Source organism: Chrysochloris asiatica, unplaced genomic scaffold (assembly GCF_000296735.1).
Source record: "Chrysochloris asiatica unplaced genomic scaffold, ChrAsi1.0 scaffold00173, whole genome shotgun sequence".
Lineage (NCBI taxonomy): Eukaryota > Metazoa > Chordata > Mammalia > Afrosoricida > Chrysochloridae > Chrysochloris > Chrysochloris asiatica.
The window spans coordinates 80,857-105,641 of record NW_006408691.1 but is presented as its reverse complement, the minus strand read 5'-3'; the positions used below and the strand labels follow the sequence as shown (position 1 = coordinate 105,641).

Sequence of the window (24,785 nt, the reverse complement as noted above, 5' to 3'; positions counted from 1 at the left end):
CACCCTCACAGGAGGCTGGCCAGGCTGGTGTTGGGTCCATTCTGGGCCTGGAACTGCACAGGGGGTGGGCCATCTGTCCACTGTGGGAGGGAGGCACAGGTAAGGCCCTGCAGGCCCCCACCCGCACCCCAGTCAGATGGCCCTGGAGCTTCCAGAGCCTCCCAACACCCATACCGTGATGAGGTTGTGCTCGGGGAGGCTGCAGGCCTCAATGTGGTCCTGGAGTAGCTGCTGCGAGAAGTTCTGGTGCATCTGGGCGGCCTCGTGCGCATCCATGGCATTCCCACAGGCTTTGTTCAGGTCTGCATGTTGGCCCATCAAAAACATGCCCTAAGCTGGTCACTCCCAGAGGACCCCCCACCCCCAGCACATCACCCCTGGATATATTACCTTCAAGGGCTCTGCCTGGCAGGCCTATACTCTGGGGAGATCCAGGAGGAAGGGCTGCCACAGCACTCACCTCTGAGCAGGGCTGATGACCACAGTTGCACAGACATGTCTGGGATCTTGCTGGCCAGCTGCATGGCAGGAACCACCATGTTGTTACTCTCCTGGAACCCAGAGTGACAAGGTGCTGAGTGGGCTGAACCAGCAGGTACCTGGGACCCAGCCACTAAGCCTAGCCTAGTCTGTGTGTTCCTGCTGCCACTGGTAAAGTCCTCTGCTACTTCAGAGCCCAGACTAACGGCCCTTCTTACTAAAGCACTCCCCAACCACTTGGGAAGTAAAAGCTACTCATACTCCCTGCTCTTGCGGCACCCTTCACAGCACCCGAGTGTCTGGAGAACTCCATGCCTCTGATATAGACTCTAGGTAAATGAGCTCTGGGTCCTGGTCACAAGTTTGATAAGAATGCAGATTAAGGGATTCTGGGGCCAGCAGGGCTGCTAGAAGCAGAACCTGTATTTCCAACAAGCACACTGGGGGACATGGAGGCAGCCTACAAGTTTGAGAGAGGAACAAAGATGAAACGGACTTTCTGGCCCATATCAGGACACCTCATGGGGTCACCCAACAAATGTGCAACAATTCTTAGGTAAAGGCACTGCAGGCCCTGTGGCTGTGGAAATGCCAAGAACTTTGAACTTACTACTGACTGATTCAGTGCCTCAGGGCCCCCTTGGGGTGGGGTCAAGTGCTCAACTCTCAGCAATCCCCATCATCCCAAGGCCCTGAACAGGTTTCCCTCCAAGTCCCAGACTGCGGAGGTACCCAAGCTTCCTGGTCAACAACCATGATGCTCCAATTACTGCCCCTGGCCCAAGAATGACAGATCCAGAGTGAAGCTTGAGAGAAGTTTGACAGTTATGCTCCACAGCTTGTAAACTCGGCATATAGATCGCCTCAAACCAACTTCTGAACCCCAGCTTCCAATAACCACGGCTTAGTGAGGATACACACTATTGTTTGATAGATAAAACTAAGGAGGAGGAAGAGGACCACATGGCTGTCGAACCCAGGACAGAGTCCACCCTCACACCTTCATGGGGACCAGGTAGAGAGGGCATTGTCTCATTTGTTCTCCATTTTTCTACAATGCATGTGTGCCACTACTTGAGATAGAAAGCACTTTCTTTAACAAACCAAGGCCCACGAAGGAGCAGGAAGACTGAGCAGGTGACCTCGCACACCCAACCAGGGACTTCGACGTGGGACCACCCAAAGATTTGCTGGTATACGAGTGGGGAGCCAGAGGTGGCTCTGGTGTGAGGGTGGAAATACAGGGTGCTGAGATTGCCCAATATGGACCCCAAATGGGGAGAACACGGACCTGAAAAGAAGAAAGGTGGTCCCACCCATTACGGGACTCTGCTGAGATAAATGGGGGGTAGAAAAAAAGGTGCACTGGTGCAAAGCCAAGTGGGCTAGGGCTGTGAAGTCCCACTATTCTTACTTGGAATCCTGCCTGTTCCTGGCTCCCTAAAGCAAGACAGGAGACCCCCAAGGACGCACTATGGCCCAGTGTCCTTACCCTATGGTTCCCCAATACGTAGAAGATGTGGCCCAGCAGCACCAGGGAACAGGCTGTGAGGCGGTTCAGGTCCTCTGCGTTGGACATCTTCAGGGTTTCCCGCAGGAATCGCCTACACATGGGATATAAACCAACTCTCCTCCAGGGCTGCCCCCTCCAACAGCCTCAAGGTCCCAAACTCCTAGCAGGTAGGACAAGGTCTGAGGCCCTGAGGGTGGTTAGGGGGGACACGGACACATGGCACTCACTTGGCCTCATTGTAGCGCCCCTGGAAGAAGGAGAAGAGTCCACGTACGTAGAAGGCGGCTGCCCGGAGGCAATGGGAGCTGGGGGAAGGGGAAAGAATGTCAGACCTGGTTTAGGAGGTGGGTGAGGACTATAGCCCCTTTGAAGGTCCAGGAGGAGGGGTACCCTGGACACTCAGCCCCAGGAGCAGAGGGCATGAGGCTGTGGCGTACCTGACAGGGAAGCTGTGGTCAGGGTTTATCCTCTCCAGCAGACTGTAGAGCTAGAAGTGGAAAAGTCAGTCAGGGTATGGTGGTTCGGAACACAGTGCGATCCACCGAGGACCTGACAGGTTCCCAGGTAGTGTGGTGTCACCATGGTGAGCCCAGAACAGGGAGTGTGTGTCCAAAGAGAAGGTACTGGGGTCTGTAGGCTGGGGTTCTTTCTGGAGAGGACAAGCAGCCTGGGAAGCTAATGGAGGTGGCTGGACTGGTACTTTGGGGGCCCTCTGGCTGTTGCATAGGAGGCTGGGGGGATGAAAGCGATGATACGTTCAAGAGGGGGCCTGTAAAGAGTGGCCACTTGGTCAGCAGACAAGAGAGTCAGGCACAGAGTGAGGTCCAGAGATGGTAGGAGGTCTCATGTGGGTGCTCTGGAGAAGGAACCCCAGGACTTGAGTGGGGGCACCAGATTAAAGTGGAGACCCCAGAGTTGAATGGAGGAGAGTACAGGGCTGGACCAGGACCCTAGGGTTGGAGAAGGAACTCCAGGGTAAGAGGGGACACAAGCCGGTGTTGGTGCAAAATCTTGTGTGAGTGCATGCAGCTTGGGAAGAGGGACTCTGGAGTTTCCCTCCCCTGGGACAGGGCATTATGGCCATTGTCCACCCTACACCCAGGGTGTTCCCTGTCCTGAGTACTTCAACCCTGCGGCCTAGCCAACTCCCCAAAGTGCAAGAGCAGTCCTGGGCAGACATGCTACTGTTTTCGGTGGGGCTCCTCCTGCCTGGAGGCTGCCCTCATGTTCAGCGCCTGGGCCTGGCTGATTCTGTTGCACCGGGACAGCCTACATAGGAGGTCGAGAGGCAGCAAACACAAAGCATGTCACCTACTACCTCTTGGTGTCTGTTTCCTTCCCGGATGTACACACTCGCCAGGTTGGTGACAATGAAGGCCCACAGCTCCTGGTGGTTGGTGAGCTGGAGGGAGAGGTAGTGTCAGGCTGGTCATGCTACAGATAACAAGCTTCTATCCTTTGCAGACAAGCCTCTCAACCCACCACAACACAGCACTAACATCTCATCACAAAGCCACCAAAGACACTGAGAAACCAGTGGACTAACTCCCACCAGGACCTGCTCTCCAGAAGCTCTGCTTAGGATGCACCACCACCTGACTGAGCTGGAGAGGTGCTGGCTTTCATGATCTGTCTGTGGTCTTGGGGAGCTGGCCAGGGGTCCCAGGGGATCTTGGTGGAGGAGGACAGTGTAATAAGAGCAGTCACAGATACTTGCAGGAACAGAGAGAGGAGGGCAGGGAATGGTCAGGAGCTGAAGTCATGGCCACGGCACATGGTACAAACCCACCAGAGACTGGAGGGGAAGAACAGTCAACCCAGCCTAGGAGCTGAGGACAGAGCAGGGCTTGCAGGGTCTTGGTTTGGCCAAGGCAACTGGTGCAAACTCACCAGGTAGGTAAGCACAAAAGGAGGAGCTGGAGGGGGCTTGTGTTACCATTACAGGACCTGAAGAACCCCACCCTGCCCTGGGAGTGGTGGGAATGGCAGCACCTAATGAAGATCATGAGTGAAGGGACTCTAAGATACAAAGCAGGCAAATGGCCTGGCCGCTTGATGGGCCCAGAAACTTCATCCAAAGGTCAGAACATATAGCAGACAACACCTCAAATGACAGCTCAGTCACACGAGGGGAGGAGGGCTTTAAGGGTGGTTATATAGGGCTGGTGCATGGTCAGGCAGACCAGCCGAAGCCCCAGTGCCAGCCCTCGCCATTGGACAGCTTTGGACAGATCCCCCAAGCCCATTCAAAGGACCAAGGCCAACAGTTGAGCAATGGCCCATGCCAGCTGGTAGGTTAGGGGCTTAGCAGGAAGCTCTGGGGCCCTCCAAACCAGATTCTGTGATCGTGTCTTCTACCACAGCCCCTTGAGTGCTGGTGTCAACCCCAGCATGCCCAAACCCCATCCCAGAGGAAAAGAACTTGGAGCTGTCAATGGTGCATACAGACCCAGCACAGGTCCCAGCACAAAAAAGTCCCAGAAGAAAGGTGCGTTTCTGCTACAACCAACATTAACTTGAACTCCTGGAGGCAGTTGGTGTGGACAACCCCAGCACCATTACTGCTGTCCTCTGTACCTGTCCCTTACCCTCAGGGCTGTGGTAAATTGGGCCTCCGCATTGTCCATGCAATTCACTGAGACGCAGTACAGACCCTGAAAGAGGGGGGAGAGGGAGTTGCAGGTCAGAATGCAGCCTTGGATGTTTTAGATCTCTCTGAGGTGGTGTGTGCAGCCATACTCACCAGCAGCGTATGCAGCTGTGCTGCATGGTTGGAGAAAAGTCGTGGAGACTGCTGACATAATTGGCAGACCTGGGAGATCTGGGGGGAGGTGACAAAGGGGGGGACAGTGGTGTCACAGGGGTTGGCCCTTTCTGTAATCACCTGCTCATAAACACCCGCCCCCCTCCCACTCCACCCTGAGCTTGCAAATTCTAAGCACAAGCTCATCACTCTTGGTCAGAATCTTCCGTTGATGTGCCCATGGAGAAGTGGTGCCCTGAGGCCCAGACCCCCTTCATCTCCCCTGACCCACCTCCTGCAAAGCGGTGGCCTTGTGCCCCGTGACGAGGCGGCACATGATGATATGCTCCAGCAGGATCACTTGGAAGGAGGACAGGATAGGGCTGCAGTCAAGCACTGGAGAGAGGAGTTGGGTAGGTTAAGAGGTGAGCATGGGGCGCACATAAAGGCTTGGGGGTAATCACAGGGCATGGGGGCCGGTGGGCTTCCCATAAGGCTTGGACACCCTGAGCATATCCTGCCTGTTATCACCATTCCTCTCCTGACACAGGCTCCAGGACAATTTCCCCCAAGGAGAAACTACAGCCCTGTTTCTCCCCTCCGTCCGTCCGTCCCTCCCAGAACTCAAGGTCTGAGAGAGTAAGAGAGACTCTAGGAAGGCCTCAGACTCTTGGTGTGCAGTGCTGAAACATGACAGGGCACTCACTAGAGAGTTGAGGACTTCCTTTTCCCAGTGTGTGGGATGAGCATTTCCCAGCATGCTTACAGGAGACTGGCGCCCACTGTTCCCAGGTCCCCATGGCAGCATGGCTCCTCAGGCTCCACAGGATGGAGTTACAGCACTGTGAAGTCCACAAGAGCCCCCAACACCCAGAGACCCTGGCCTGGGGCCTAGACCCCACCAATGTCACCAAGCCAGCAATACAAAGTGAAATGACAGCTGCCTACTCTAGACCCTCACTCTGCCGAGCAGCCACACCACCTCCAGGGCACCTTATGCTGCGGACTCACTCTTGAGCTTCTCTAGCTGCATGAGGGCTTTGTCCGTGTACTTCTGTGCCTTCTCCAGGTAGCCAGCTTGCATGGAGTGCATCACCGTCACCTGCGACAAGAGCAGGGGCGTCATGGGGGCCCAAGCACCTGTGCCCGCAGGCTGGGCGGCACTCACCAGGTAGACGAGCACGCACATGTGCTCCTTGGGCAGCCAGTGGAAGAGGTCAGCGGGGTTGCTGGGCAAGATCTCGTCATCGTGCAGTGTGGAGATGGTCTGGATACACTGCTGCAGCTGCTTTAGGCATGGCTTCACACTCTTCACCTGAGCAGGGGTGGGGCACACCTCAGTCCAACAGTCCGTACCTGAGATGCACATACCTGAAGGACCCGGCCCAGAGTTTCTCAAGAGCTCAGCCTTCAAGTAGGGCAGGGGTGGGGAACCTTTTTCTGACAAAATTTATAACGTCATTCACGGGCCATACAAAATTATCAATTTAGTAATTAGTCTATTATATTTGGTCAAACATTTAATTAACTCACCCCTAAGGTGATGATTAGAACTGCAGTGGTCTTGGCAGGGTCAGATCAAATGATGTTCCCTACCCCTGATATAGGGGCTTATCCAGCCTCTCTGCCATTCCTTCCTAGCTCCCCATTTCCTCTGCCTAGGAGGAGCTCCCCACCCTTGCTCTTGGGGACAGGACTATGTCCTACCTCCAGATTAACCCCTGGTTCCTGGTGGGTCAGCCTGGCAGGAACAAGCCTGCATGATACAGAAGCATTCCCACAGAGCCGATGTGGGTCTTGGCCAGGAGCTGGGGGTTCGCCTCAGGGGCAGGAAAAGGCTTCTAAGCTGAGATTCTGGTAGGCGACGAGGTTCATGCAGACTGAATTCTTATGATGAGAGGCCTTGACTAAGGTCCTATATTCCATAGCATGGGTCCCTGGGAAGGGCCATGCATGTGGCTGGCCCACAGATGGGGGACCCTGCAGAAGGTGGGGCAGTCCCTCATGAGGTCAGGGTGCTAAAATTGTGCAGCTTAGCAACCACAGAGGGGATGATGGGTTGGATGCAGGCACACTGTTCATACTAGAACCTGGTCTGTATCCAGAGTTGTCACCAGAAAGATGTGGACAGGCAACAGAGTACACAAGACTGAGCCTGGAAAACAGTTCTGCCTGTGACAACCAGAGTGGCCCAGGATAGAGAGGACAGCAACCATGGAGCACCCCACCCCCATACTCAAGGCAGCACGCACCTGTCCTGCGTCCAGGTAGTGGGTCACTTGCAGCACCAGGAAGAAGACACGAAGTGACTCCTTTTGGATGGGGTTCCCTTGCCAGTTCTCAACAATCTGCCCGCACAGCGTCAGCAGTGGGTGGACCTCCTGCAGCTTCCGCTCCATCAGAAGCAGCTGGGATTGGAATGCACATATCCTGGGGCCCCGTGCCACCACAGCACAGGTGGGGCTCAGAGAGGAGCGCCCAAATCATGGCTTGAAGAGGGCAAAACCTGACAGAAGCAGGCCTGAGGACTCCAAGCCCCACTCCTTCCCCTGCACAGCCAGCCCCTACAAGCGGAACTTCAATTCTGAACCTGGATGGAGCACAGGGCCCTTGCCCTCACCCCCACTGCATTAGCCACACCCAGACACACTTACCATCCCTTTGCTAAGCAGGAACAGCGCCCTGAAAGAGAGAGATGGGAGTTAGGCCCAAGGAGGATACTGTCTCCCAGGACCACTGTGCCTCCTGAAGTGTACAGGAACTTTACATGAGTGATAGCAGATCCCACCATGCACTGAGAAGGCTGGTGTTGTCTACAGGACTTCTGAGTTTTGTCCTGTTTATCTTTATTGTCTTTCTTTGAATAGTTAGACTCTCCCCTTGGGCTACTTCATTGCTCCACTGCAACCCCCTGTGCCTCCCTTTCTGGCCGTGACTGTGTCTGGGTCCCACTCAGGGTTTTCTGGGAACTAAGGGATGACTTCTGTTGTCTCTTTTAATGCTCTTTGCACTTTCCATGTGGCCACAAAATCACATTAGTTCTGGAAACAACAGGAGTAGGACCCAGGCAGCCCTGCCCTCACGAACCACCTCAATAGTTTCCCGGTGTGGGCAGTCATGCTGCAAGAAGGTCCCCATCTTACTCATCCCAGCTCTCAGCCCCTTGATGTAATGACAAGTGTGTGGGCCACTGTGCATCCCTGGGCAAGTGGTTGCACCTCCCTGATACCCTCCTCCCAGGGCTGCTATGCAGGGCCTCTCCCCTCCATTACATGAACAGTAGCTTGCAGAGAACGAAAAAGTGCCCTCCTCACTTGTCCCCCACCACCCTACATGTCCTGAAGCTCAGGGCTCAAGTTATCAAGGGCTGCTTGGGAGGAATAAGGAGACGTGTTACCTGTGCCACTGATAGGCCAGTTCCAGGGGCCCTCACTCAGGTGAGTGGCTCATGAGCCCCAGAAAGTCTCTACCACACCTTTACTTACAGAGAGCCCTTGTACACAGACCCCCACCACACACAGAATAAAGGCAGCACCTCTTAAGCCAGCAATCTCTGAGGACTTTGGTATTGGGAAAAAACTAGGCAGAGTGTGCACACCTGCCTGCCTCCAAGCCAGGCCCTTCCCCTTTACCCAGCCACCAGCTTCCAGACAGGCTAAGCAGTTGTGTGCACAATAAAAACACTCCTTTTCCCCCTACTCTGCATGTGAAAGAAAGTCCTGGGGTATCCCCTGAGCAGTCCCCTGAGGTCACTTACAAATGCTGACAAAGCCACCAGGGAGGACACCCTAGGGTGGCAGAGCACACTTTTCTGTATAGAGATGCTGGTAATGTGTGACTCAGGTCTCAGCACATGGAGCACACCACCAGCTAGCCCTCACCCTCAGAACCCATGTCACACTCGTGTACTCAAGAATTTATAGGTGGAAGGCTTCTTTCAATGTCTGTCTGCATGTCTCTCATCTCCTCACGCTGAAATGCCAGCTGTCTTTCTTCTAGGAGTGAGAAGGAAAAGTGAGGGGCACATACCGTGTGTACTCAGATCCTACCACACGGGCGTACTCGGCCCCCACACCCAGCAGGTCACAGGCCGACACCAGGTCCTTCTCCAGCGTGTGCAGTTGCTGAAAGGAAAGGGCAGGGACCTTGGCTTCTAGGGACTCTGCTTCATACAAGTGGACCACTCGGACGGCAAGAAACTGGATCCCCTTCCATTTCAGCATATCCCCAATGTTAGCTCTGAGCTATATTACCCTAAGTCCCAGTCTTAAGTGTTTTGGACCCAGAACTGTTTGCCTACAGTGTTCGCTAGCACTCCAGACAATGGCACAGTTAGTGACTACTGCACACAGGCCCCACTCAGTCAGCCAGGGAGCCTGTCACCCCCTGAAGTTGGAAGAGCAGGTGGGCTCAGTGTCACCCTTCCCGGCTGAGGGCGCGGTGGAACAGAGATGGACAGGATGGGCAGCCTGTGGCCACGTGCTTAGTGTTCCCTCAGTACTCACTAACACAATAGCCTTCAGCAGGCAATTTACCCTGTTGCCTAGGGCCCTTTGCACTTGGGACACAGGTGAGTGTGAAAATCAGGTGAGGTGGTGTAGGCACAGACCCAGGGCAGACCCAGACATCACCAAGGTCAAGGCAAGACTTGGTGCAGAACAGTCCTGGGAGCCTAGCAGAACCCGGGGAGCCAGATTCAGCAGGGGAAAGTCTCCTGGGAGGGCCTTCTTAGCCCAGGGTCCACTCACTGAGATGACAGGCTGATGTCAAGGCTGTTATGGAGGGTCAGATGGGTTGGGAGTAGAAGGGCCTGAGGGCTTCAGTGGGGATGACAGAGAGACTGCAAGGCACCAGGAAGGGGCACCCAAGGAGACCACAGCAGTGCAGCAGAGCCAGAATAGGCTATCCTATCCCTCACTTCGTGCACATGACTTTCTTCCTTGGTTACCAGCCCCCTTTTGGCAGCCCCAGAGGCCCACCTCAGCCCCTACGTATAAGGATCTGGGAGTCTCTAACTCACTTAGCTCTGAAGAAGATACCAACAGCATAATGAGCCCAGGTCCCATGGAGTGGGGTGATGACCCCAGCATCCTCAGGACTGTCACCCTCGGGCAGTCCTAATTGCCATGAGCTCTTGTGTCCAAGAATGGAAGCTAAAGGCTCTGTCCTCAGACCCAGCCTGGTCCTGCCCTTCGCCCAGCCCCCACACACATGCTGATCTGGCACTTACAGCGAGCTGGAAGAGCAGGCGGCAGTGCCAGTATGGTGTCTGCTGTGAGATCTGGATCGCTTTCCGCAGGAGGGGCTTTGCTGCATCCACAGAATTCTGAAAGATTGCAGTTTGGGGAGGAAACAAGTAGCAGGTCAATTGGGTCCCCTTGCACACTCACTACTGGGCTGTTGCTTCATCAAATGAGAGAGGTATGTTTTGGACTTGTTGGCTGGGAGGTTTTTGTATCAGTTTTTAAATAACTCCTAATCAACTTCACTGACTTAAATTCAAAATCCCAGACATTCCAATCAGGTGACAGTTCCCATTGTTCTCCATCTGCACTGGCCAGGAGCATGAAATCACTCACCTCTCCCAGCCCTAGTCATCCAGCTCTCATTTGGAGGTGACTTTCAGTTAAAATGGAAATCAGGAACCAGGGTGGGAAGATGGATTACATGAGCTCATGCAGGAAGTAAGTAGCCTTTGGGCTATGAACTTCAGCAGAGAGAGCGCCCCACTCCTTAGTATGAGGGGTAGAGAGTAGGGAAGTAACCCGAGGTCTTAAAATGTTCAAGAGCTCTGGCAGGCTGTTGGGACTTTCCTAGCAGGGACAATAGGTGCTTTGCTTCTAGAAACCTTATGGCTGTCTTACCTCCTGACAGTACAATTCAGACAAGAGACTCGCTGCTTCAAACTTGACATCCTCAAACTGTGGGACCTGTGAGATCTGGTTAAGGAAATGAAAGATACACAGAGGGTGCAGCTCCGGGCCCCCTGCATTGCTGGGGCCTTGCAATTCAATACAAATGTACATCAGTGTTCTGGGCTTGAGACAGCCACAAACTGAGCTAACTGCCAGGACACAGATGGTTTTGATGGGCAGCCTCTGGTGGGCCGGGATGCTCTGGGTGGCCCAGTGGGTGAGGCCAAACATACAGTGCACAATACCAGCTGTTTGGTGGGCCCAGGAATAAAACATGTTTTTGTATCCAAATCAGAAAAGGATACTTGCTGTGATATCAACCACTGAAAAAGAAAGAAAAAAGGATTAGTTTTTAGTCAAGCTGCTGGCCTGGCTCCACTCTGGGGTAGACACAGGCTTTGCTACCACCAGAGGCAGCCAAGCACTCCAAAGAGGCAAAGGTGTTGGCTCTTCCGATGAGGGTGTTTCCTTCCCAAACAGGGACTGGAATGGAAGGTACAGACTATTGGGGAACATCAGGGGAGGTACACCTGCTCCCTGACAGCAGAGGAGGGGCCGATGGTTGGAAGGGGAGTTCCTGTCCACTAGGCACCCAGCCCTTGCCTGCTGAGGCTGTTACCTGAGCAAGGGGCCAGTAGAGATCCTAGTCTGAGACATCTCCAGATGCGAAGGACCTTGGAGGTAGGGCTTACCCAGCCCCTGCTCTTTTATTCTCTAAGTGTGGGCTAGGGGCTGCCCAGGGTCACAACATGGTAGAGGAGACAGGCCCTCCTTACCACGTAAAAGCAACTTGTAATAGCTGGGACAGTGTGCTGGCACCTATTAGGGTCTGAGGCCTGGGAAAGAGAGGGAGGAGTTGCCTGTGGCAGCATTGTGGGCAGGGTCCTGAGGGAAGGCCCTGTAGTGGAGAGGGTAGTGGGGAAACCAAGGCTTCTGTTCCCTGTGCCCTTTCTCTGGATGACTTGCATTCCACTTGAGGGTCATATGCACCAGAGAGTCCTATGCATGTACATACTACAGTGTGATCCCTCAGGCCCTGTGCCTCACCTATTCCACGGTTACAATGTGTCACCCAACAAGAACCCTGGGCATTGCTTGAGGTGGATACAGTGTAAAAGGAAAGCACCAACCTCAGGAGCACCTGAGGGGCGCATGGGGAACAGTGTATGTGTTGGCTCTATGGGAAAAGAGAAGGAACTGGGGGGGGTGACACCAGGAGGCTGATGGGTAGGTATCACCAATGGCTTGCACCTCTGGCTGTGGGTCAGTCTGCCCAGCCTCCCTGGGGGTGGAGTGGGCTAGGGCCAGGTGAGAAGCTAAGTTCAAGCAACTGTAGCAGGCAAATGCACAGGAGAGAGGAGGAGCCAGGAGCTGCTTCCCTGTGGGGGCTGTGGCCACAAGAGGAAATAAGGGGGCCTAGTAGGGCAGTGGTTACGAATCGGGCTGCGAACCTTCAGGTCAGCAGTTTGAAACTACCAGCTGAGCCCAGCACAGGGAAAAGATGGGCTGTACCAACCCACTCACCCATGGCTTGCAGAGCCAGGCCTGGGGACACTATGGGGCCAGTTGTATGGCTGATGTCAAAACAAATTTAGGGACACAACAGGACTGTGCAGCCAACACCACCCCCATAGAGCCGTGCAAAGGTCTGAGGTCAGTGACCTGCACACAGAGCTGAGGATGGCCATGGTGGCGGGCCTCAGAGAACTCGCTCCACCATCTGCAGTGGGCTGGCCAGAGTGCCCTCTTCCTTAGGAAGCTCTGCCTGAGTCCATAGAGCGCCAGATGATTTCTTCTGTCATGACAACTTTCTATTCCTTTTCCTCCTGAGGCTCTGAGAGATCAACAACTACTTTATAGACATTAGTGGGACCTGTCTTTCTCTTGACCCATGGATGTGTTTTCTGAACAGTTGTCTCTGTTAGTGACCAGCTTTCTGGTTTCTGGTGGTCCCCTTACTTTCTGGCTTGCCTCCACTCCCCAGGAAAGGGAAAAGTCCTTTGTGACTCCAGACAAGACTGGGAGTGACTCCCCTGAGTCCCAAGGCCTAACCTTCTAGAAAGTCTCATATTCTGGTGCCAAAGAATGCAGAGTGTGACCACAGGGCCTGGCTCGGGCGTGGGGCATCTAAGTTGGGCAGCTCTAAGTCTGACCCCCCACCTTGCCCAGATGCAGCGCTGGGGTTCCATGTCTCCCAGCCGTGACATCCACTTTCCAAACCTCCGACTGCCCTGCTGTTTTGTTTTTTTTTTAAAGTTTTTATTGTGAATTGAATGAAAGTTTACAGGGCAGATCATCAGTTTTATAATCAACAAATCATATACCTTGTTTCAATACAATAATTATAATCCCCACCATGTACCATCAGTTAACAGTATTTCTTTCTATTCATTTTAGCTTTTTTTTTTCCAAAACACTTAGGCATATATAATAATTTACACCACCAAAGGGACTGGCCCTCTCTTGTATGTGTGACCCACTCCAAACCCCAACAAAGGGGGGCATTAATGTCTCATGGTGAATGCCTCAATCCTGCCAGGTGCATGGGTTTATCTTGAATCACTGAGAAGTGAAGGCTCCCACGTATCTAAGACTTCTCCCACTGAAATGTAAGACCCTAAAGACCGTTGCTTCCTGACCGGGTTGGCAGCGCTGGTGACATCCTGAGTCACAGGCAGTGTTGTCCTATAACTCCAGGATGATCCCAGGTTGGACCAACCTCCAAACTCCCCAGGACTACTGGTCACACACTCACCAAGAGGCTTTGTGTCTGCATCTTTGTCAGACTTCAAGATAAACCCAGTCAAAAAAAAATCTCTCTGTCCCAGTTTTTCAGTTCAGAAAACTTATCTATCTCATAAACATGGGACATAAATAAGGGACGTGGAACTCTTTGCCCCAGGTTGCTGCCACTTCTTGAGGTTTTCACTCTGCAGCACATGGCCTATAGGGTGCAGCTCCTTAGGAGTGGAAATGACCCCAGAGGCTTCTGTGTCTCCACAGGGCTCTCACACCACACCAAGGTGACCTAGTCTGCTTGCTGGGCTCAGGTTAAGAGTATCTCAAGGTTATTGACCCTTTGAAACCAAGGTGGCATTTTAAAAAATCAGGTTTATAGCCACACACACAAAAAAGCATATGAAACAGCACTGGTTAGGACTCGCCTAAGTGGACAAGTTGTCTTTAGGGGGCACGACTTGCCTGCTTCTCTCTGGCTTGCTTGCTAGTGACTATATGGAGTCTTCAGTAAGCAGGGCATGGGCCACCTCACAGGTGTGTGATGAGGCATGCTACACAACAGGAAGGTCTCAGTGATACCATAGCAATTCTCAGGCACAAACAGAAAGGACAAGACTCCAAGGGCTAGGAGAACAAGTGTGAAGAAGATGGGGAGGCAGGAACCCTTCTCCATGAAAACACTCTGGTGATGGGCACATCATCAGGGACCATGAGGAGGAAAGATGCTGCCCTGGCTGTGCCTGGTGGGGTGGCATGATGGTTTTTTAGACCTTAACAAGGGAAAGGGAGCATTTAGCTACTTGCTGCAAAACTCATATAGACCCTAAGGATAAATCTGGAGGGAGGATTAGGAAGTGGCCAAGCAATCCCTTGGTGATACAAATAGTTAAGCAGTGTGAACCCACTCAGAAGTGTCTTGGAAGAAAGTCCTGGCAATCTGTTTCCAGAAGGCACAGCCTTGAAAATCCTATGGTGCAGTTCTACTCTGGGGTCCCCAGGAGCCAGCACCAACTAAAGGCAACTAAAAGCAACAAGTTTAAGTAAGACCAGTTAAAGCAGCCCCACTCCTAACCCTGAGGGCAGAGGAAGCACTACTGCAACCAACAGCTGTCTGGGTTATATAAAGAATAAAGAAGTGAATGGTGAATCCCAGGAAAGCAGCAGTGACCTCCTGGTGACTTTTAAGTCAGGAAAATCTGAGGTGGAGGATGTGCTTAGCAGGGCCAATGGACAAGAGGAAACAAGATCAAAAGTAAGAGAGTTAAGCACTAAGCCTAACACCTAGTTGCAACCCTTTATCATCACGAACTGTGGGTTCAGGAAACCTGAGAATAGTCAGGTTGGGACAGTACACCCAGGTAGCTGTCCAAACAACAGCAGAGCTAGAAGGCTCTCTAGGTAAGCATCCCATGTGTACTGTTAATAGCACAGAAATGCTGCATCAACCCAGGATAAGCTGCTGATGGGATCCCAGGGCGCCCACAACTGTAACTCAAATGAGAAGAAACTCATCCCTGACTGAGGGGATACTCAGCAGTCAATTCTTTCTTCCTGTCTTGCAGTTGGGAGGCTTTGTGACAGGGAAATGTGGTCCAGGAGGCTCTCAGAGGCAGATTGAAGCAGTTGAAAGGAAAAAAAAAAAGCCAATTTGATGTGAAAGTATAAAGACCAAGGGAAGTCAAGATGTCCCAGAGAAGAGGCAAAAGACAATAAAATTAATAAGATACTGAATGTAATACTCAGTAAACCAATGAAATATTTAATCTACAGAATCAGTAAGTTACTATCAACTATCTGTGTCCTGTGGGGGCTTGCAAGCTGCTGTGATGTTGTCACCAGTAAAGCAGGTAGAATGGTGGAAGAGCAGCCTGGAGAGCTACTTGTGAAAGTTAACCAATGAAAATGAAGGATCACCAGAGAATACTCTCTAATAGAGTGCCGGAAAGTGAGTCTCCTAAGTTAGAAGGCACCCAAAATCCACAGTAGCTCCAACAGTGAAGTTCAGCATACTAAGGCTTATGAAAATAGCACAGGAACAGGCAGTGTTTTGTTGTACTGTGCGTGAGATCGTCTTAAGTAGGAGCCAACTTGACAGCAACTAACAAGTTCGAGAAAATTAGTTCAGTGAAGAAAAGCAGGAGAATGGTCAAAGAGAAAACAGTCTCAAAATCCTCAAGAGTTGTTTACCTTTTTTTTTTTTTTAAATTGTATGTCAGCTCCCTGGAAAAATATTGAAATTACTTTGGCTAGTTACTCTTAAGAACCAGAAAGCAGCAAACCATTTCTGAAGAGAGGACATATATTAGGACTCTCTGTCTAGCCCCTCTGTGAAAGCAAAGGAAAAAGGCTGACAGCTGCCTGGCTTAGGGGGAAACATTCTACTAATAAAGCATAAAGCCTAAAGGAAGCGTGCCTACACTGTAGCACAAAGAAGGAAAACTGCCTGGAGGACAACTCCACCTTAGCTGGAATCTGGAGAAATTCCCAGCTGGAAATGCACCAGAGAATGGGACACCTGAGCAGGAAAGTCAGCATGGAGTCTGTGTATGTATGAAGAAGAATGTGGCTTCCTAGGATGCATGAGACACTGGGTTTGGCAAAAACGAGGTAGGCACCTCACAGTGATAGGGTTTAAATTATGGGTCCAAAGGCCAAGTGAGGCAGGACTGCTTCTCCCAGACAAGGCTGAAGGCTGGGACATGACACGAATAACTGCAACCAGGGTCAGAAATGAGGCAAGGTGCACAAGGAGGCACGAAACAAACTTTGAACCACCGACCTTGCAGTTCAAACAGCTTTGTAGTCTGGCGCATTAACCCACAGCGCTACACCAGGACTCCGTGGATCATCACAACTGCAGTCAAAAACAGCTCCCATGTCAATCCCTCTGGCCTGGTTCTTATACTACTACCTAGGAGTCCTGGTGTGGCGCTGTGGGTTAATGTCCTGGACTGTAAAGCTGGTTTGAATACCAAGTTCAAGCTCACCAGTTGCTCCCCAGAAACTCTACATAGGGTTGCTATGGGTAGGAACTGACTTGACAGCATTTAACTAACAACAACATACTACCACCTCAGGTGTCACTGGGTGGTACAAATGGTGAAGCACTCTCCTACACCCGTCCAGAAGTGTTTGGGAAGAAAGACCTGGTGATCTGTTTCTGAAAGCTCACAGCCTTGAGAAGCCTAAGGGAAGAGGCAAGATTCTCTGAAATACCAGGGGTGATCATGAGTCAGAACTGAATTGACGAAAACTAACACAGGTATCATATTCAGTGATCTAATCTGCAAGAACCTGGAGACCTTGAGCCTAAGTTGGGCCAGGTAGAGTTAATAATGTGTGGTATGGCTTTGCATGAATTACTTTACATGTCCGTTGTTAAGTGTCATCAAGTCAGTTCTGACTCATAGTGATCATGTATTGGGTTTCCCAGGAGTGGTTGGTGAGCTTGAAGTATAAACCTTGCAGTTCAAACTGACTTTGCAGTCCAGTGCATTAACACACCAAGACTCCTTACCTCTCTGGGCCCACAAATTTCCCCATTCCTGAAGAAAGTTGGGCCAGGTAGTGACTAAAGTCCCCTTCCAACCATGTCTTCCCAAAGGCAGCATACTACCAGCAGTAGGTGTGCCCAGACTCAGTCCAGGTTTAAACCTGCGTGAACTCAAGTCACCAAGCCTCCCCCCTCCTCTATGCAGACCAAAGCTGGGTAAGTGGAAGAGGCAAAGAGAGGCACCGGTACAAGATAAGTCCAGCGTTGCTGTGAGAAGAACCACCCCACAGCTGAAAGCTGATGGAAGGACTGTCAAGAGTGACAGCCACATTCCCATGAGCATCAAAGCACGCAGAACCTACAAATCAAGATGAGGTGAAGCGCTGCCCCAGGAAGAAGAAGGACTGGAGGGAGGAAGGGAGAGAAAAAGCAGGAGCCGCAAGACTGCCCCCTTCCCTTGTCTGTAGGACAGCACCATGAAGGGGGTCTGATGCTGCTGAATGCCCTGATTCTGAGTCCTCATAGGCCTGCAAAGGACCCTGGGGGAGCACCAACAGTATGAGTTTGACTATTAGCATTAACCTAAAGATTGACGGTGGTTCGAGCCAGGGATGATTGTTGTTGAGGTGGTTCCGACTCACAGTGACCCTGCATAGCATTTGTGAGGAGCAGCTGGTAGGGATGAACTGCAGGCCTTGTGGAAGATTGTTGCTGTTGTTAAGTACCACGGAGTGGATTCCCAAAGTCAAGAAAATCCCAAGTTGTAGTTCTGGTCTTAACATATTGGGTTGCCAAGAGTGGTGGCTGGCTCAGTGACAACATTATATCTTAGGACAGGAAACTACCAACTGCAGGACTCTTGCTCCACTGCCTGGGGCACAAACCCTCCAGACACCCCGAGGTGTCAGACCTCAGATAACCCAGGGGATATCTGGACAGTCACTCCAGCCCCGGCTTGTCCCTCCCTGACCCCTAATCACTTGGAGCAGAAAGCAGCATCCAGATGATGCGCTGGCTGCGCCCCCCAGGCTGGAAGTTGCAGAACCCACCGAAGGTCTGGGGAGTGGCCCTACTGCCGCTAACGAGGGAATGGGGGTGAGTCCTTCAAGAAATCTGACGATTTGGGGACCCTGTCGCTCTTGACAGGAGACAACCTTGGAGTAGTCTGAAAACTTAATGTCTTGCGACCCCTGAGAAAAATTCGCATATAAGATAGTCATCAGAAAAGGGAAATAAAAGGGGATGGTGCGATCGAGGCGCTTGAACGCACTGGGAGGCTGGCGGCATCGGGGACCCGCAAAGGCGAGTGGGGTCCGGCGGCTCGTGCTGGGTTTGCGCCTCCAGGTCCCTGAGGCGCGACCCGGAGCCCCCCGTCCGCCCGGGGCGCGGTCAATCGGCCCGGCCCCCGAGCCCCGCCCTCGCGGCCAGGCCCGCGCTCACCGCCTTCTCCAGATGGCTGCGCGCCTGTTCGCTATTCTTGGTGTGGTGGTAGAGCACTGAGCCGAGCTGCAGGTGCGTGCGGGCCTCTATGCGTTGCGGCGGCTTGAAGGGGAACACGGCCTGCAGGCAGTGTACACAGAGGCGGATCTTGGGCGGGCTGGAGGTTCGGAAGTGCTCGGCGAAGCCCAGGAGCGCCAGGTACCAAGACTCGGCCGCCTCGGCCTGTGCTGCCTGGGCGGCCGCTGCCTGGGCCGCTGCCGCCGCTTGAGCCGCCATTTTGGCCTCCACAACAACAAGCGGCCACCACAGGGAGGCGGAAGCAGGCCCGAGGGGCGGGGCCTGGCGTGCTCACGGCATCGCGAGAGCTGCCGGGCAGAGCATTCTAGGATATGTAGTTTGTATTTCGGATAGATGCTGCTCTGATGCGGTGTGACAAAAGGCGATGCTCTCTGGTCAGCGGGACTAAGACCAGACAATGCCGGCAGACAAAGGCTTACTGTCGTTGAGGAAGATCCTAGACGTCCTCACAGTGGCGATGCGGGACTGGCCGATGCGGACTACATCTCCTATCATGCCACGCACGCTATAACAGCCCCACCCCCCACCCCCGGCCACGGCGCCGGAGCATTGTGGGATTGGATGAGTCTCAAGATGGACAACCGGGATGTTGCAGGTAACAGCCCCCGTCCCTCCTCAGGCGCCTGCCTCGGTCCTCTGAGCCAAGTATCATCTCCTCTCCCTTTCGTAGGATCTTCCCGGATCCGCCGCCCCTTTAACCCAAGCCCTCAGCTTCCGAAGTGACGGCTGCTGCGCCTCCCGCGTTCCCCGAGACCCCAGACCCTACGCTCCTACTGCCCCCGCCTGGCTTCCGAGAGCTTTTCATCCAGGCCTCCGCTCCAGGCTGCCTTGTGCCCTGTTTCCAGAATAGCAATCTTTCCGGCTATTCTGAGCTCTGCTCCTCAGAGGAGCGGCAAACTTGGGCTGTCCTGCAACCCCTTTTTCATAGCAGCTACCACTGACTGGTCGGCTTCCCGATTTCAGGAAAAGCTGCTTCTCCAGACTGCTTTGAGCACTCCCCTTACACACTTTCCAGGGTCTTTGTGTCCTGTATCTCCCCCAATCCTAAACCTTCAGACTGGAATTCTCTCACTTTGCAAATAATTAGCTTGTTCTCATTGTGTGCCCAGCACTGTGCTGGGTGTGACAGGTACAGCAGTCACCAAATCAGGTCCCTCCCTTCATGCAGGTTACTTTCTACTGTAATGTCAGAAAATGCTCAAATGCCCAAATATTTACAATGGGAGAATTGTGAAGCTGTGAGAGACTGGAGGTAGGTAGAGTGTGATACTGGGTAGTAGGAAAGGCCCTTCTGAGCAGGAGACATAGGAGATGAGAAGGTGCCAGCTGTGGGAAGATCTGAGGCCCAAATGGAGGACAGGTGGGATGTCAGGCACAAAGGCCCTGGGGATAGGACTGGCTTGTCTGTTTGAAAAGCCTCTGAATACCAACTTTCAGAATTTAGATTTTTCTCTGAGTTTGATGGGAAACTTTTGAGGGGCCTTCATCATCTTCAAGGTTACCACCCTGGTCTGATGACAATTGGCTCACTCAGAAGTCCTCCTTGGTTTCCTTGCTGCCTCTATACTCTTTCCAGCCAGCTTCCAGCATGATCTTAAAAGTTAAAATTCCAGTTGGATCTTGTTCAGTGATAAAATTCTCGCCTCCTGTGTGGAAGACCAGAGTTTGAGTCCCAGACAGTGCTCCTCATACAACCCACCACCTGTCTGTCATTGGAGGCTTGTATGTTGCTATGATGCTGAGCAGGTTTCAGCAGAGCTTCCAGACTGAGACAGACTAGGAAGAAAGTTCTTATTTCTGGAATCAGCCCAGGAAAACCCTACGGATCGTCGAAGTTCAACATGCAATTAATCATGGAGACAGAGTTGTACGTGTGGTCACCATGAGTTGGGGGTTCATCTCAGCAGCCGTGAACAATGACATGTTTTAGTTTAATACCTCATGTCATGTCCCAAAGTTCTTGGAGTAAAACACAAGCTCCCTTGCATAGCTCATCTCTTCCCCTATCCCCTCTGCCTCAATCTCCAGCTTCCCTTCTCACCATACTGGACCCGTTGCATATGCTCAGATGCACCAGGTTTCTTCCTCTACCTGCATCGCTACCCATTTGGATTTCCACGAGGCTGGCTTGTCTTTATCTGGTCTCAGTGCCAACGCCCCTACTTTAGCAGACATTTTCTGTCACCCTAAGCTGTCTAGGAGCTCCTCTGTTGCCCTTTCCCACACTCTTTGGTGCAAGTCATTTGTACTTCACTATCAACCTAGGTTTGGGACCACACACCTGCACCGTGGAAGAAAGACTCGGATATCTGCTTTCATAGAGTTTGTTCTTAGTTGCTGTCAAGTCAACCCCGACTCATGGAGACTCTGTGTCCAGGGGGTATTCAAGGCTGTGATAGGAGCAGATCACCAGATACATGTTTTCTGATGCACCTTGAGGTGTGTTCATACCACCAACCTTTTGGCTAGTAGTTAAGCACCTAAAGAGCACAGCCAAGAAAACCTGATAGAGAAGTTCTAGTTCTACTCAGATGCACTTAGGTCTTTAGGAGTCAGAATCAACTTGACAACAGTGAGTTTGGTGTTCTTGATTTTTGGCTTCCAGCAAAAATCTGATCAGGATTTGCAGATACTTTTCTATTACAATCTGTTGTCCCTCTAAGAGGAGGTGAGTCCCAGCAGTCAGAGAGCATGACATTTTCATCCGGTACCTATTAGGTGTTTGCTCAGAGTCCTATGTGGTGCCAAAGGGTTAACACTAACTGTAAGGTTGGCAGTTCAAGTCCACCCAAAGGTACCCTAGAGAAAAAGACCTAGCAATCTACTGAAAAACCAGCCATTGAACATCCTGTGGAGCCCAGTTCTGCTCTGGCACATGTGGGTCTGCCATGAATCAGGGTTGACTCAGTGGCAGTGGAGTGCTCAATCAGTACTTCCTGAATGAATATGCGAACTGATGTGTGAATCAGCCAGAAGGGGTTGCTGCCAGCCCATAGCAGGCACCAAGATACAGGTGAAGTAAAGGTGACTTCTGACCTACTTCTCTTCCCTCCCCAGGGAAAGCTAATCGGTGGTTTGGGGTGGCCCCCCCCAAGTCCGGAAAAATGAACATGAACATCCTTCATCAGGAGGAGCTCATTGCTCAGAAGAAACGGGAAATCGAAGCCAAGATGGAGCAGAAAGCCAAGCAGAACCAGGTGGTCAGCTCAAAGCCTGGAGAGTAAGTACTCCTTGGGACCTGGACAGGGGCTTAGATGGTTGCTGAAAGAGGTCTTTGCTATTGAGAACCGTCAGTAGCCGCGTATACCAGCTATACCTGGTGATCAAGGAGTGGCATGGACACCCCTTCAAGGAAGCTTAGGGCTGCAGCAGAGGAGACAGGTAGGATCCCAGAGGCCAACTCTTTCCCTCAGTGGTTACTCACTGTAAGCCAGCTAGGGGCATAGCCAAGGACAAAATACAGACCCTAGCCTGCACTTACAGGAGTACTGGTAGAGTAGTAGGTTATATGTTGAGCTACAAACTGCAAGGCCAGCAGTTTGAGTCTACCAGTTGGGGCTCTATGGAAGAAAGATGAAGCTTTCTGCTCCCATAAAAGTTTATAGCCTCAAAAACCCTATACAGGGTCATGAGTGGAAATTGACTCCATGGTACACCACCACTACCACCACCACTATCCTGCCTTTATGAAGTCCTGGTGTGACACTGTAGGATAAAAAATTGCACTGCTAACCGTAAGTCGGCAGTTCAAACCCACCAGCCCTCCTTGGAAACTGTATACAATGAGTCAGAATCTACTCAACAGCATTTAACAACAGCAACCCTGCCCTTATGGGGTTTACAACCTGCTAGTAAAGGGGGGTTTGAGCCCCTACCTTGGAGTTGCTGGGAGATAAAGTGAGGCACCCTTGGGCCAAAGATGGTGCTCTGTGTTGTGAAGCTCTGGAGGAGCTGGTGGAGAGGGCAGGATGGGGAGAGCGAGGCAGGAATCGCTCATGCAATCGCCCCCGCATGTTCTGAGTGCCACTGCGTACTGGAGGATGTGAATGTGTCCAGGTTGACGAGTGCAAGGATCCAGGCAAGAGCTGGATCATCAGAGAGCTCACTCCTTACTTGGGCCTGATGTGTAGGATATATGAACACTCCCCAGCTATCCTACCCCACCTTCTTTGTCGGTACCTAAGCCAGCATAGCCCGACATTCAGGTACTTGGGAATGCTAGGTCGAGTGGCCAGTTGAAGTGGGCTCTAGAGCTCTCTCATGGGGTTCTGGAAAGACTTGCATCAAAATGGGTAAACCCAATAGGGTCTCCTCCAAAAAGGACTTCCAGAGGTCTCAGCCAAGGCACCACATCATAGTACCAGGGTCAGGGACTGGAAGGGACAAGTGGGCAAGTACCTGATCCACGTGGTTTGGCGAAAGCAAGGGACATCAAATACTAGGACTTAGAGCTGACAAAATAAAACACATTTTAGTCACCCCAACCAAACCATTTTGATGCATTTCCTTCTCTTCTTTTTACCTTACTTTGTTTCATGAAGGTGTGATCAGTTGCACTATTTTCTCTGCTTGTTGAAAGAAAAACAGTTTCCCTAATTTTAAGTTTTTATTTGTTGGTTTATTTTGGGATATCATTCACATGCCATAAAATCAGTAGCATTTAATGTAGTCCCATCATTGTCCTTGTCCAGGTCCAAAACACTCATCATCCCAAATGGAAACCCTGAACCCATGAGTAGTCACTCACTATTTCCATCCTCTAGCCTATGGTGACCCCAAATTTACTTTCTGTCTTTGTGAATTTGCCTGTTCTAGACAGTTTGTATAAATGTGATGTAATATTTGTCTTCTTGGGCCTGGCTTTCCTTGCTCACCATAACCTTTTGGATTTTCATTCACGTTGTATCATAACAGTTCTTCATTCCTTTTTGTAGTTGGGTGCCACTAAGTTAATTCTGACTCATTGCAACCCCATATGATAGAGAAACTGCTCTGTGGGGTTTCCTAGGCTGTAATCTTTATGGAAGCAGATTGCCAGGTCTTTTCTTCGCCACTGTGTGGGTTGAAATCACTAACTTTTCAGTTAGCAGCCAAGTGCTTAACTATTGTGCCACCAGAGTTCCTTTCACTCCTTTTTAGGGTTGAGTAATATTCCATTGTGTAGATGCATCACATTGTGGTTTTGTGTGTGTGCTTTACATGAAAATTTACACAGCAAATTGTTTTTAGGTGCTGTCAAGTCATTACCAACTCATAGTGACCTTATGCACAACAGAACAAAACAATGCCAATCTCACAGTTGTTGCTAGGCTTGACTCCATTGCTGCTGTGACTGTGGCAGTCCATCTTGTTGTGTGTGTGTGTGGGGGGGGTCTTCCTCTTTTTCGCTTTCTACTAAGCATAATGTCTTTCTCCAGAAACTGGCGCTTCTTTAAAACACGTCCAAAATAATATGAGAGATGAAGTCTGGCTGTCCTGGCTTCTAAGGAACATTCTGGCTGTACTTCTTCCAACACAAACTTGTTGGTTCTTTTAGCAGTCCGTGGTACCCCCAATATTCTCCTCCACCACCAGAACTCAAATGTATCGATTCTTCTACTGTCTTATTCATCATCCAACATCCAACATTCACATGCATATGAGGCTACTGAAAATATCATCATTTGGGTCAAGCACACCTTAGTCCTCAAACTGACATCTTTGCCCTTGAACACTTAAAAGGTCTTCTGCAGAAGATTTGCCTAATGTAATACATCATTTGATTTCTTGACTACCACTTCCATGAGTGTTGATGGTTGGATCCAAGCGAAATGAAGTCTTTGACAACTTCAATTTTTTCTCTGTTTACTCTGATGTTGTTTATTGATCTGGAGGTGAGGATTTTTATTTTCTTTACACTGAGGGGCAACCCATACCAAAGGCTGTGGTCTTTGATCTTCATCAGTATTTTAAGCCCTCTTTGCTTTCAGTAAGCAAGGTTTCCCTCTATTTTCATACAGATTGTTCCATGTCATTGTTTACCATTTTTACATTGTGTCAGCATTCTAGTTATTTCCATTCTGTTTGGTCTGTTTCCATTGATTCAGCTTCCCTTTTCACTTATTGCCTTCCTACCTTTGTTGTTGTTAGTGCCGACTAGTCGATTCTGACCCATAGCGACCCTGTATAGGGTTTCCAAGGAGCAGCTGGTAAGCTTGAGCTACAGACCTTGCAATTCAAACGGCTTTGCAGTCTGGCGCATTAAACCACAGCACCACACCATTTACTTTTTTTTTTTTTAATTAAATGTTTTTATTTTGGATTGAGTGAAAGTTTACAGGGCACATCATCAGCTTCACATTCAACCATTCATATAGCTTGTTTCGTTACATTGATTATTATCCC

General features: G+C 51.2%; 2 protein-coding genes across 2 annotated transcripts in view; one reads left to right on the top strand and one right to left on the bottom strand.

Moving 5' to 3' along the window:
• Positions 1–5: 5 nt before the first annotated feature.
• On the bottom strand, positions 6–18,614 carry MAU2 (MAU2 sister chromatid cohesion factor). Its single transcript, XM_006871691.1, has 19 exons — positions 18,324–18,614; positions 10,957–10,974; positions 10,601–10,666; positions 9,967–10,062; positions 8,766–8,860; positions 7,391–7,418; positions 6,989–7,144; positions 5,905–6,051; positions 5,748–5,838; positions 5,029–5,132; positions 4,737–4,814; positions 4,582–4,647; positions 3,309–3,395; positions 2,431–2,480; positions 2,221–2,298; positions 1,973–2,084; positions 461–551; positions 175–302; positions 6–80 (listed from the first exon to the last, which is right to left on the bottom strand). The coding sequence occupies exons 1-19, from the start codon at positions 18,597–18,599 to the stop codon at positions 6–8; spliced, it is 1,842 nt and encodes a 613-aa protein (XP_006871753.1). The 5' UTR covers positions 18,600–18,614.
• A 341-nt stretch (positions 18,615–18,955) lies between these two features.
• The window catches only part of SUGP1 (SURP and G patch domain containing 1), a 19,033-nt gene continuing 13,203 nt past the window's right edge, over positions 18,956–24,785 (top strand). Inside the window, exons 1-2 of the mRNA XM_006871690.1 lie at positions 18,956–18,996; positions 21,459–21,621. Coding sequence (XP_006871752.1) covers positions 18,963–18,996; positions 21,459–21,621 — 197 coding nt within the window. The 5' untranslated portion in view covers positions 18,956–18,962. The remainder of the gene's footprint in view (positions 18,997–21,458; positions 21,622–24,785) is intronic.

What these genes read in the sequence shown, in the direction of transcription:
- MAU2 (XM_006871691.1), bottom strand. Translation starts at nt 18,599, where the DNA reads ATGGCGGCTCAAGCGGCGGCAGCGGCCCAGGCAGCGGCCGCCCAGGCA. An exon ending in CACAGCTGCATACGCTGCTG is followed by an intron (nt 4,648 to 4,736) that starts GTGAGTATGGCT and finishes CCCCTCTTTCAG; the next exon opens with GGTCTGTACTGCGTCTCAGT. An exon ending in GTCATCAGCCCTGCTCAGAG is followed by an intron (nt 303 to 460) that starts GTGAGTGCTGTG and finishes GCCAACATGCAG; the next exon opens with ACCTGAACAAAGCCTGTGGG.